Source organism: Acomys minous (genome assembly GCF_964271855.1).
Source record: "Acomys minous genome assembly, chromosome: 16".
Taxonomy (NCBI): Eukaryota; Metazoa; Chordata; class Mammalia; order Rodentia; family Muridae; genus Acomys; species Acomys minous.
Genome location: NC_140498.1, coordinates 19,910,710 through 19,923,752, shown reverse-complemented (window position 1 = coordinate 19,923,752; position 13,043 = coordinate 19,910,710). Strand labels below are relative to the sequence as shown.

General features: G+C 49.6%; 1 protein-coding gene across 1 annotated transcript in view; it reads left to right on the top strand.

The window, feature by feature from the left end:
* COL23A1 (collagen type XXIII alpha 1 chain) overlaps positions 1-13,043 on the top strand; it is a 292,792-nt gene that overhangs the window by 261,131 nt on the left and 18,618 nt on the right. Inside the window, exons 9-17 of the mRNA XM_084763840.1 lie at positions 223-339; positions 1,391-1,426; positions 2,711-2,737; positions 4,758-4,784; positions 6,561-6,614; positions 8,316-8,378; positions 8,962-9,006; positions 11,043-11,120; positions 12,892-12,945. Of these exons, the coding sequence (XP_084619966.1) occupies positions 223-339; positions 1,391-1,426; positions 2,711-2,737; positions 4,758-4,784; positions 6,561-6,614; positions 8,316-8,378; positions 8,962-9,006; positions 11,043-11,120; positions 12,892-12,945 (501 nt within the window). The remainder of the gene's footprint in view (positions 1-222; positions 340-1,390; positions 1,427-2,710; positions 2,738-4,757; positions 4,785-6,560; positions 6,615-8,315; positions 8,379-8,961; positions 9,007-11,042; positions 11,121-12,891; positions 12,946-13,043) is intronic.

The following is a 13,043-nucleotide window of genomic DNA, read 5'->3' as shown; positions in this document are numbered from 1 at the left end:
AAGGTCCTGTTGGGTCTTTTCCACCTAGGTCCCCTCCTGCCACTACCAAGAAGCAGCCAGAACGAGATTCCAAAGACTTGTCACCCTTTGTGCCTGCCTCAAGGGCTGGGGGAAAAGGCACAGGGGCTACCCACCTAAGGAAGCCCCTCTCTGGAAGCTAGAACCCTTCACCCTCACCCTCACCCTCACTCTCAGGGTCAGGTCAAACCGTATGTCTTTCAGGGAGCCCAAGGGCAAGATGGAGCTGCAGGCCCACCTGGGCCCCCTGGACCACCTGGGGCCCGGGGCCCTCCTGGTGACACTGGGAAGGATGGCCCCAGAGGGGCTCAAGGCCCAATGGTAAGAGAAAACATGGAACTGAGGCCTCCAAGACTGGTCCAATATTTTGTTGTTGTTTTGTTTTGTTTTGTTTTGTTTTGAGACAAGGTTTCTTTGTGTAGAACTTTCCTGGACTCCCTTTGTAGACCAAGCTGGTCTCAAACTCATAATGATCTGCCTGCCTCTGCCTCCCGAATGCTGGAATTAAAGGTGTGTGCGCCACCACGCCCAGAGAGCTGGTCCTATATTAATTCATACTCGGAACCCTGATCCTCAGAACCTGCTCCAAACCAGCATCATTCCTAGTAGGCCCAACACCAGCCATCACCCAATGCACGCACTCAACCTAGACCCAACTCCAGCCCCGAGCCCATCCTTAGCTCAGACCCTCATACAACGAACTGTTAACCTAGCACAGACCTGCCTCCTAGCCCTAATCATGACCTTGACTTCAAATCCTGTCCCAGGCTCTGACCATTATCCAGACTCTAACCCCAAGGCTGACCCCCCAAACCCAAGGCCAACCCTAAAAGACCTACAGATCCCAACCTTACTGCAAATCCAGTCCAAATCGTCATCCCCAACTCTGACCCAGAGACCCACAGGCTTGTTCTTTATCTGTAATTTTTCACCACTCCCTGTTTCTCTCCCTTTTCCCTCTCCCTCCATACTAAGGCGCCTCAGTCGTCTCCCACCTGTCCCACGAGGCCACATGGGGCCAGTCCACAGGAATTAGTTCGCTCATCCTAACCTAGAGAGTCCAGTCTGTCCTTCTCTCTAGTCTAGAACCCACTCCTTACCAACTACCTCCAGACTCCCGTCGGGGCAGGTCCTCTCAGTTGACTCCTCATCCATTGACACATTAGGTGCATAACTCCCAAAGCCTCAACCTTCTCATCTGTGAAGTGGGGACAATAACACCCACTTCCCAGGGTTGAACGAAGGTGATTTGGGCACACAAGCATGTATACCTACTTAGAGCCCTTGCCCGTGTCTTGGCACGAGATTCAAGCTCAGTTAATATGGATGACATCCTTGGGTCTCTCACTACTGTTTTCACATACCTCCTTAGGGTCCCAAAGGAGAGCCTGGACAAGATGGCGAGATGGTGAGTGTCTGGGGTGTTTGGGGTGCAGGGATGTGGCTCCCAGAGATGGAAGCCTCTTTCCCTCAGTAATAGCTACTGAACTCCTCACTATGATAAACTGCTGAGTCAAAGTGATTTAAAGATTGACTTTAGCTCTCAGTCAGAGTTCACAGTCCTTCGTGTTGGGAAAGGCGTGGCAGCAGGAGCAGAGGGCAGCTGGTCACAGGGTGAGTTAGGAATGCTGGTACTTAACCACCTTTGTCTGTTCAGTCCAGGACCCCAGTCCATGGGACAGTGTTGCCCACCATTAGTGGGTCATCCCTATATACTTAAAGCTTTCTGGAAATGCCCTCGCAGATGCCAGCTGTGTTTCTCCATGGTGACTCTGAATCTGTGTGTATGTGTGTGAGACAAGATAAACTCTCACGCCCTCGTGCACTCACACCATAATTGTGTAAGCGTACGTGCTAATGTTCCCATCCTGCCCCCCTCCCACCCACAATGGGATGTGGATGAGCCAAGTCCCCAGCCTGGGCAGAGTTCTAGAACCTCACCTTCTGGAGCAAGGGTCTGCAATTGACCTGTCACCTTTTGAGCCCTGATACAGACACTGCTCAAGGCACAAGGGATCTGTCTAGAACATGGTTGAACAACCCTGCTTCTAGCTACACATGCCTCTTCCTCTGAGATGTGGTGTCACCCTTGATAAAAGGAAAATGACAAGACAGACCCAGTCAGTGTCCTTAACCACTGAGCCATCTCTCAGCCCTTGTGTCTAACTTTGAGAATGATTTTCTCCCCACTTTTAGCACAGATTCCTTCCAGTGCACCCAAGTTTTTAGATGTGTCAGAATTTCATTCCTTTTTTTCTTTTGGTTTTTGGAGAGAATGTTCTGTTGTTTTGGGTTTGAGTTTTCTTTTTGTTTTGGGTCTTGTTTTTGTATTCCTTTGTTTTGTTTGGGGGTGAGTTTTTATTTTTAGGGTGTGTGTGTGTGTCCGTGCATGTATATGTGTATGAACACACACACTCACACACAATGTGGAAGTCAGAGGACAACTTGGAGGGATTCGTTTTCTCCCACTGTGTGGGTTGCAGGGATTAAACTAAGGTCATTGGGCTTGGGCAGAAAATGCCTTTACTGGTTGAGCTATCTTACCAGCCCAGATTAGGGTTTTTCTTTTTTTTAAACATGGTCTCATGTATCCCAGACTGGCCCCAAATTCACTATGTAGCCAAGGATAACCTTGAACTCCAACCTTCCTGCCTTCACCCCCTGCCTAACACCTTCTCTTCTCTTTTTCTAGGGCCCCAAGGGACCCCCAGGACCCAAGGTATGTACTCAGTACCCTTCTTACTCCTTGGCCTCGCTCCCCATCTTCCTCCCCCAACTTCCCCCAGTGAGTCTGAGGCAGTGAGGTTAGGAGACTCAGCTCAAAGGAGAGACAGCTCGCCGCATCTAGGACTCAGTAGTCACCTGTTAAATGGGCACATGGCAGACTTTACACTATACTGTGAGGGTTGAATCATGGGACACCTTTGGGGCTGTTTGGGGTATTTGGGGGTTTTATTGGGGTGGGGTATTTTGTTTTGGTTTGGCTTTTGGGGTTTTTTTTTTTTTTTTGGTTGGTTGGTTTGGTTTAGTTTGGGTTTTTTGTTTTTTAGGGTTTTGTTTTGTTTGGGGGCGGGGGTTGTTTGTTTGTTTTGTTTTTGAGACAGGGTTTCTCTGTGTGCCCCGGCTGCCCTGGAACTCACTGTAGACCAGGTTGCCTTGAACTCAGAGATCTCTGTCTACTTCTGCCCCTCAGAACCTAGAATTAGAGATATGTGCCATCACTGGCCAGCTTTTTGGTTTTTAAAAACCTTTCATTTCTATGCAGTTTTAGGTTCTCAGCAGCATTGAGGAAAAGATACAATGCTTTCATGTATAGCCCACACACACCCCTCTGTCCCTCATATGTGAGCCTTCCCTTGTCAGTATCACAAGTAAGGAAATTACATTGACACATTGTTCCCCAGAGTTCACAGTTCACCGGAAGGTGCCTAGTGCTGTTGTAGGACAAATATAAAATGACTTGTGCCCTCCAGGAACATACACATAACAATAATTTCACTGTCTTAAAAGTCCCCTTTGAGCCGGGTGGTGGTGGCACACACCTTTAATCCCAGCATTTGGGAGGCAGAGGCAGGTGGATCTCAGTGAGTTCAAGGCCAGCCTGGTCTACAAAGCAAGTCTAGGACAGCCAAGGTACACAGAGAAACCCTGTCTCGAAAAACCAAAAAAAAAAAAAAAAACCAAAAAACAAAAAGTCCCCTTTGCACCAGGTGTGGTGGCTCACGCCTTTAATCCCAGCACTCAAGAGGCAGAGGCAGGCGGATTGCTGTGAATTCGAGTCCAGCGTGGTCTACAAAGCAGTCCAGGACAGCCAAAGTTAAGACAGAGAAACCCTGTCTCAAAAAACAAAACAAAACAAAAAGTCCTTTTTGCTGGGGTCTGGGGAGATGACATGAGGACCTGGCACCCAAGTAAAAAGCCAGGCATGGCTCTGTAACCCTAGCACTGGGAGGCAGAGACAGACTGATGTCAAAACCTTCCTGAGCAGCCTAGATGAAACAAGCTTCAAGATACACTGTCTCAAGGCAAAGAAAAGCAGAAAACAATAGAGTAAAACATCTGGTATCCTGCAGGTGCAAGGACATGTATGTGTACTACACCACACACACACACACACACACACACACACACACACACACACACACAGAGTTCCCCTCTTCACCCATATTTCCTCCCTAGCCCCTGGGGGCCACTGATCCTGACGCTGTCTTCATAGCTTCTTCTCCACAATGCAGTCTGGACAGAACCTTCCCTCCAGGGTTCAGTGTGTTTTCAGATCGGCACTGGGAAGATTCCTGACCTTTCCGCGCCTTGCCCTCTGCTCTGTGTCCTAGCTAGAACGCCACTGTCTAATGCCCGTCTACATTCTATCCACCCATTGTAGGGCCTCCTGATTGGTTCTCAGCTGTGGCTGAGGGAAGCCTTACAAGTTTGTTTGGTTTTTTGTCAGATGTCTTTAGCCGCATTTTCTTTTCTTTCTTTCTTTTTTTTTTCCAAGACAAGGTTTCTCTGTGTTAGCCTTGGCTGTCCTGGACTCACTTTGTAGACCAGGCTGACCTCAAACTCACAGCGATCCACCTGCCTCTGCCTCCCGAGTGCTGGGATTAAAGGCGTGCGCCACCACGCCCGGCCCAGGCCATAGGTTCTTGATGCCACTTGCACCAGAAGGGACAGAGGTCTGGTGTGCAGGCCACACTCCCAGGGTGCTCCCTTACACCCTTGTTTTGTTTTGTCTTCAGGGAGAACCTGGAACTCCTGGAAAGAAGGTGAGAGGACCCCGTGGCTGGAGAGAAGGGCAGGGGCTGGGGACAAGGATGGGACAGGACAGCACAAGGAAGGTATCCTGTTCCTCACACCCAAGTTCTCACTGTGGTGAGGCCCTGTCCTGTGCCTCAGTGAAGCCGGATTTGTTCACTTGCTCGTGCTTTCCCTTCATCCTATCCTGTTCTCATCAGAGCTTGGTCATGGTTCTTCAAGTGTGGCCCCAGGACCAGCACTGTCACCATCACCTGAGGACTTGTCAGAAATGCAAATTCTGATAGCCGGGGAAACAGCTCAGGTGGCAGAATGCCTGCCTAGCACAAAGCCCCAGGTCTGACCCGCAGCACAGAATAAACTGAGTACACACCTGTAATCTTAGCACTTAGAAACTGGAGGCAGGAGGTTTATCCCTGGCTACATAGTGAGTTCGAGGCCAGCCTGAGCTACATGAGACTCTAACTCAAAAGAAAGGAAAGGGGAGACAGAAAAAGAGGCAAGAAGGGAAGTGGAGAGTGTAGGCATATTGTTTAATCTATTTTATTTTGGGGGAGTTTCTCCCTGCTACCCCCAATCCCTTCCAGTACCCCAATACCAGGTAGGAGAGAAAAAAGGTTAGTGGGGAGAGAATGTGTAGTTCTCTTTAGCTGCTTCCTGCAGGTTAAGGTCACTGGGATCCTTGTGTATCTCCAACTCCTTCTCATCAAACTGCATCCATAGCAACCAGGAGCAGCAGGTGGAGGAAGTAGCTGCCTTCTTCTTTCTCAGAGCATGCACATCTCTCTCTCTCTCTCTCTCTCTCTCTCTCTCTGTCTCTCTCTCTCTCTCTCTCTCTCTCTCTCTCTCCCCCTCTCTCTCTCTCTCTCTGGGGTCTGGCATTTATTCCCTCTCCAGAGTCCTCAGAACTAAACTATCTGCAGCTGGTACAGATCCTGCCCCTCTCAGAGCCTGCACAAGGCAAATAGCCTGTTGCTATGGACGATCTAAAGCAGCCCCATATCCTACATCTGGGATTAAAACAAAAACATCTTTACATAACATAACTGAGTTTTTAAAGACTCCAACACTTCCACTATAGGAGAAGATGAGGAAAAGGAAGGGAAGTGGTGGGGAAGGAAGGGAAGAGGAGGGGAGGGGAGGGAAGGGGAGCATAAGGGAGGAACAATGAAAGAAAACTCTAGGTTCACCCTAGACCCAGCTGAGACTTGAGTTTGGGCTGAAGTCTGCTTAGTCAGCCTTCTGGATCACTGAACATAAATTTGAGAGCCAAGCACTGACAAATGCTGTCTGCTTTGTGCCAAGCTGGCTACCTCTTCCCCATCTATGACTCAGCAAGCTTTGCCCATGCTCCAGAAGGCTGTCACCAAGTCCCTTTCCCGTGTGCCTTCCTGACAGCCTCCTCCCAGCATTTGAGCACTTCCAGGCACAGTGCCTTCTCTTTATTTCTGTGTGTCCCATGGCATCCTCTTACTCCACGGAGCAGGGTCTGTATGTGCTCTGGTCCCTAAGAGATGCTCACAAGCTGTTTGTCGGATGAGTGGATTTTCTCCCATTCACTTGTCCACCTCCTGTGTCTGCAGAAACCTGATGAAGCTCCCTCTAGGCTGTTTGTAGGGACGGAGGTGGATCTGACTCAGACCCTGTCTTAAAGGGCTAAGTATGGGAGATACCTGCCACTAGTGTGTGCAGTGGGTCCAGAACAGGGAGGGGCCGGCTGGACCACTCAAAAGTGTGGCCACCATATCTACATGGGATGCCTTCAGCCTCAGCTGTTGTCTCCTCAGGGGGACGATGGGATGCCCAGCCAGCCAGGACTCCCTGGACCCCCAGGGCCCAAGGTAAGTAAGTCTACACCCTCCTCCTCAAAGTCTCCCACCCTCCACCCTCCAAAGTTGTCATCTACTTAGAGATGCTCCTATCCTGGCCTTTGCACATCATGAGGCTCTGGGCCGGTTCCCAGGGCGGGCCAGAGGGAGGAAGCTGTGGTCCCCAGACACATTGGCAGCAGGGTGCCATCTCATCCAGGCCATCTGTGTCCTCTCGCCCTAAGTCACCCGAGTCCTTACCTTAGGCCCTCCATCCCCTGCCTAGTGCCAAGCTGGGAAAGGATGCTATCTGCACACCTTGTTCCCCGCCCCCCAAACCCTTTGCCACAGCTACCAAGTCCTAGCCAGCCGACCTCCAATTGTTTCTTGGACCAAGCATGGTGGTATACACCCATAGTCTCAGTACTCAAAGGCTGAGGCAAGAGGTTCTGAGTTCAAGGCCAGCCCAGGCTACAGAGTGAGACTTTGACTCAAAAAACCCCAGGGGTAAAATGCCAGCCTTGCAAGCATAAGGACATGAGTTTGATGCCCAGAACCCACATTTTTAAAAGGGAGACTGGGTGTGGTGGTGCATGCATTTAATTCCAGCACTCCAAAGGTAGAGGCAGGTGGATCTTTGTAAGTTCCAGGACAACTTGGCCTCCAAAATGAGTCCCAGAACAGCCAGAGCTACATAATGAGACCCTGTCTAAAAAGTTATGCCAGGCACAGTGGCATACACCTGTAATCCCAGTGCTTGGGCTGGGGCGGGGGCTAGGCAGAGGCAGGCAGATCACTGCAAGTTCGAGGCCAACCTGGCCTACGAAGTGAGTTCAGGACAGCAAAGGCTACAGAGAGAAACCCCATTTTGAAAAAACAACAAAATAATAATAATAATAATAATAATAATAATAATAATAATAATATGATGATGATGATGATGATGATGATGATGATGATGACGACGGCTGGAGAGATGGCTCAGAGGCTAAGAGCACTCACTGACTGCTCTCCCAGCACCTACATGGCAGCTCACAACTGTCTGTAACTCCTAGATCTGACACCCTCACAGAGACATACATGCAGGCAAAACACCAAGGCACATAAAAAAATAAATAAATAAATTTTTAAAAATTACTTAATTTAAGGGCAGTGATAGCACACTCCTTTAATCCCAGCACTCGGGAGGCAGAGGCAAGCGGATCTCTGTGAGTTCAAGACCAGCCTGGTCTAGAGAATGAGCTCCAGGAAGACCAGGCTACACAGAGAAGCTGTGTCTTGGAAAAACAATAAATAAATACATTTATTTCTTTTTAAAGAAGCTAAGCATGGTGGCCCCTCAGCGCTGAGGAGGTGGACCTGGGGCTGACTGGCTTCCAGGTCTGCCTGTGTAGCAGCAAGTTCCAGTCCCTGCCTCAAAAACAAAAACAAAAACAAAGGAACCATGGATGACGCTTAAGGAGTGACACTCAGAGTTTCTCCTGATTCCACACATACATGGGCACCTGTACACACATCCATACACAAGGTCTCCTGAGCTACCCCAAAGTTGTGCCAAGACCCAGACCAGAAGGGGTCTTAAATCGCCCCCATCCCCACCCCCGGGCTAGAGAGACCCTTGAGCTACATCCTCTGATCCGGAAGGACCACGGTCACATGGAAACCTGAGCATAAAGCCCAGCAGCCCCAGGCTAGCACCTCTGCCTGCTTTCACGGATAATTTCTCCATTTCAGGGTGAGCCAGGAGATGTGGGACCCCGAGGAGAGAGTGGAGTGGACGGCGCCCCTGGATTGAAGGTGATACCACTATGCTCCTCCGGGGACCTAACGGCCCCACTGACACTGTCACCCAGTCACCGGGCTTGGGGTGGGGGTTATATGTGATTTTACCTCTTAATTTGTACTTTTAAAGAAAGAGTCCCCGAGCTGGGGACAGTGGTGGCACACGCCTTTAATCCTAACCCTTGGGAGGCAGAGGCAGGTGGATCACTGTGAGTTCAAGGCCAGCCTGGTCTACAAAATGAGTCCAGGACAGTCAAGGCTACACAGAGAAATCCTGCCTCGAAAAACTAAAAAAAAAAAAGTAAAAAGAAAGAGTCCCAGGACAGCCTGGGCCTTTGACTCACAAGCAGGGTGGTCTAAGGGAGGGTGCCATGGATCAGAGCCAGTGACAGGGCCTAATCTGGGTCCAACTCTGGGCTAAGTTATCATATAGTTTCCAGCTCCTGGCTCTCAGAATTCCCATTGTTACTGAGTGTAGAAGGCTGTTCATATACATAGGCCATGAGGCTCCAGCTCATGGGCCCTGGACTCGTGGGGGGGAAGGGAGGGCGGGGCATAAGAAGCCTACACACCAGCAGGTGTCCACATGTCTCCACAGGGGGAGCCAGGCCACCCAGGCGCAGATGGAGCCACTGGGCCCCGGGTAAGCAGCACCCCTTCCGGCCAGATGGGTGGGCTCCAGAGTCCCAGTGACTTCAGAAGCCCTTTGTGCCCAACAGGGGTCCCAGAGCTGTGGAAAACAGCAAGCCCTGGGCATCTTGTTGTTTCTTCTTCTTCTTCTTCTTCTTCTTCTTCTTCTTCTTCTTCTTCTTCTTCTTGTGATTATAAAAATTTTCATAACACATGCCTAGAGTGAAAATTAAAATATAGATGTATAAAGGGAATAATCCCAACTTGATAAGAGCTTTCTCCCTTCACAGGTAACTTTATATTCTTCTACAATCTTCCTTATATTTTCAAACATTGGCCTTCAGTTTAATCATTAGGCACGGCTTTGCCTGCTTTAGGGTGACCTTGCTTTTCTTTCTGTTTTCTTTCTTTCTTTATATTTTTTAAAGATTTATCTATTTATTTTCCATATATGAATGCTCTGTCTGCAGGTACATCTGCATGCCAGAAGAGGGCATCAGATCACATTACAAATGATTGTGAACCACCATGTGGTTGCTGGGAATTGAACTCGCACAGTGCTCTAACTGCTGAGCCACCTCTCCAGCCCCTTAGCTCCAGATCTTTTGTAACAAACCCATATGTGTCACCAACACCTGGAAATGTAATTCAATGCTGTCAACAATCAACCCCAGGGAGCCCCCCTCAGAGCCTGAGGGGCTCTACTCAGGTTTATCCTAGTCCTTGACATCCACCACAGGTGTTATATTTAAATTATGTATATATACATATATCTGTGTGAGGACATATGCATGTGAGTGCAGTACCTACAGAGGCCTGAAGAGGGCATCAGATTCCCTGGAGCTGGAGTTACCAATGGTTGTGAGCTGCCTTGTCTGGATGCTGGGAACTGAACTCAGGTCTTCTGCAAAAGCAGTATGCACTCTTAACCACTGAGCCATCTCTCCAGCCCCAAGAGCAAAGCCAAGAGAATGAGTTTATTTATGAAGCACAAAGACATGTACTTGAAGAAAGTCAAGGGGAGGCATTACGAGAGGAGCGACTAAGTGGTGTGTGTATATATATATATATACACACACACACACACATATGTTTTCCCACGCCATCACATCCCTCCGGTCCTCAGGGAGCTGAGGAAATGACTCAGTTATAGCACTTACCAGCCAGGTGTGCTAGTGCACCCCTGTAATCCCAGCACTCAGGGAGGCAGAGGCAGGCAGATCTCTGTGAGTTGGAGGCCAGCCTGGTCTACAAAGTGAGTCCAGGATAGCCAGGGCTACACAGAGAAACACTGTCTCTGGAGAGAGAAAAAAAAAGCACTTACCAACTGAGTGTGACAACCAAGTGGGCAGGTGTGACCGTCAACACACAATTCCATGGAGGAGGGATACAGAGACGCCCCAGATTAAGCTGGCTAACAAGACTAGCCGTATCCTCGAACTCTGGGTTTAGTTGAAAGACCCTGACTCAGTAAATAAGGTGGGGCCAGCCTCCCTTGGTCACCACAGTGTCTGTCAGGACAGGGAATCAGGGCTGTTGGGGGTTGTTTTACTTGGACTCACTTAAAAGACTCTAGAGGTGGAGGCACACGCCTTTAATCCCAGCACTTGGGAGGCAGGGGCAGGTGGATCGCTGAGTTGGAGGCCAGTTCATTTTATATAGCAGGTTCTAAAACAGACAGGGCTGCACAGTAAGACCTGTGTCTCAAAAAACAAAAAACAAAAAACAAAAAACAAAAAACAAAAAAAAAAGGATTTCTACTTTCCCTGAGAACTGGGCCTCATTGGATTTGAATATCCACAGGAAGGCAAACCATAGGCAAGCCCTCAGGCAAGGGGCCTGTTCTTCAGTTGGCCCTAGGCTCCCTGACACTTCTCTCATGTGGCCTGTGCATGATAGGAGCTGGCCCTTAATGAACAGCATGCTATGGTGACTGTGGTGTACAAGCATGCCTGTGACCTGTGACAAGCTCTTGGACCCTTCATCTCTGGATGTGACAGAGATAGCTGCCATGTCACCTATGATGCTCTTCTTCCTCTCCTGCCTCAGGGTCCCCCAGGGCTCAAGGGAGAACAAGGTGACACGGTGGTAATTGACTATGACGGCAGAATCTTAGATGCCCTGAAGGTAAGAGTGTTCCCGCTGGGCCCTAGATGCACCTTTAAGTCCATTCCTGAGGGAGCAATGGCTCACTCTGTGTCTTACTCATGTGACCAAGGATAGTTTAGCACAGCGATCTTGGCTTCACCATGCACCTAATGTGGAAATTGGTCCGGTGAAGAGGTCCATGCAGTGCTGAGAGACCTTCTGCAAATGTGACTGCTAAAAGCTCTGAGCTTCCCACAGGCCAAGGCAAAAAAGGAAAGCCCAACCCAACAGTGTCTCTAGGAGTTTCCCAGGCATTGCTGTCAAGAGAGCTAGGGCTTCTAGTAATCACTGTGAGGACAAAAAGGACAAGCCTGGCCAACGAGCCTCGGGACCCATGTGGTCTCTGGGCACCAATCCAGAAAGAGATGGGTACCAGCTGCTCTTGGGTTCAAGGAGGAATATGGGGTGGGGTCAGGTAGTCATCAGAGACTAAAGTGGGCATTGGTGCCTGACCTTGCCCAAGCATCAATTCCAATTACCTCCCACAGGCCTCTGAGAAGTACAAGCTGATGGTAACTACAGCCCACACTGGCCAGCATGGTGTGGAGTGGTGTGGAGTGGTGTGGTATGGTGTGGTGTGGTGTGGTTTGGTGTGGTGTGGTGTGGTATGGTGTGATGCAGGCCTGAGATGCATGGTTATGTCCCAGGCTTATGGAACCATGTGATAGCATCCTTATCAGTACAGGGAGCCAGGAGGTAGATGCGGGTACCAGATTGGGAAAGGACTCAGTGTTATGGGCAGTAGAAGCAATAGTTCGTTCTTGAGTATGAAGATGTAAAAAAAAAAAAATCAAAACAAAACAAAAACGGTGTATTGGAGGTAGTCAGGTAGAGTTGTGTAAGGATGTGATCATTAGTGTGGGGAGAGCTTGAGGCAGGGATCTCATCAGGGAGAAGGGTGCTGCTGGGTTCTGGGCCTAAAGAAGATAGGAAGGGAGAAGGAGATAATCCCAGAGACACCACAGTGCAGACGTCACCAAGGGGACCGCTGGGAAGAGTAGAACTTGTGACAGGGTCAGAGGAGCTGGGGAAGGTGCAGCCTCTGGGTGAGGGCATGAATCTGCCATCTGAGGGCATTGGCACAAACGCTTAGGGATGAGGTCAGAGCTTCAGACCCTGTAGATACGTCCTCTGCTGTGTGCCTGGGGAACTCGTGGGACAGAAGACAGCAGACAAGAGAGCCCGATGGTCAGAGAGTTCACAGGACCAGCAGAGCTGACAGCACCAGGCCACTGTTCAGGCTGCATATCTGGGCTATCTTGAATGCCAGAAAGAGACTTAATGCTTCTTTTGAGGCATGGAGTGGGGGTTGGGGGGGTACTGCCAAATCTTAAACGGAAGAGTGTTATTTTAAAAAATTCATAAACCAGGCCTAGTGGTACATGCCTTTAATCCCAGCACTTGAGAGGCAGAGGCAGGCAGATAGCTGTGAGTTCAAGGCCAGCCTGGTCTACAAAGTGAGTCTAGGACAGCCAAGGCTATACAGAGAAACCCTGTCTCAAAAAAAACAAAACAAAACAAAACAAAACATAGGTCAAGGAGAACCTCTCTGAGGGAAGAGGGATCTCCAGCCGTGGACGCCAGTGTCTCCTCCAATGGCCAATGGCCTCTTGCTGGCCTCTCTGTAGACTTGAATCCCAAACCAAGCTGCATGTCATAAAAGCTAATTTGACTGGATGGGAGGTGGGAAGGCTTGGTGGGCAGAGGAGGGTCTTGTCTAACCTTAACTGACTTAATCTTTTGCGTACAGGGTCCTCCTGGGCCACAGGGAGCTCCAGGGCCACCAGGGATCCCTGGAGCCAAGGTCAGTGTTGCTGTACTCAGGGGACCCCAAAGCACTCATCTCTGGGTCCTACTCTTCTCTCTCTCTCTCTTTGTCATATGTACCCCTAATTTCCTCCT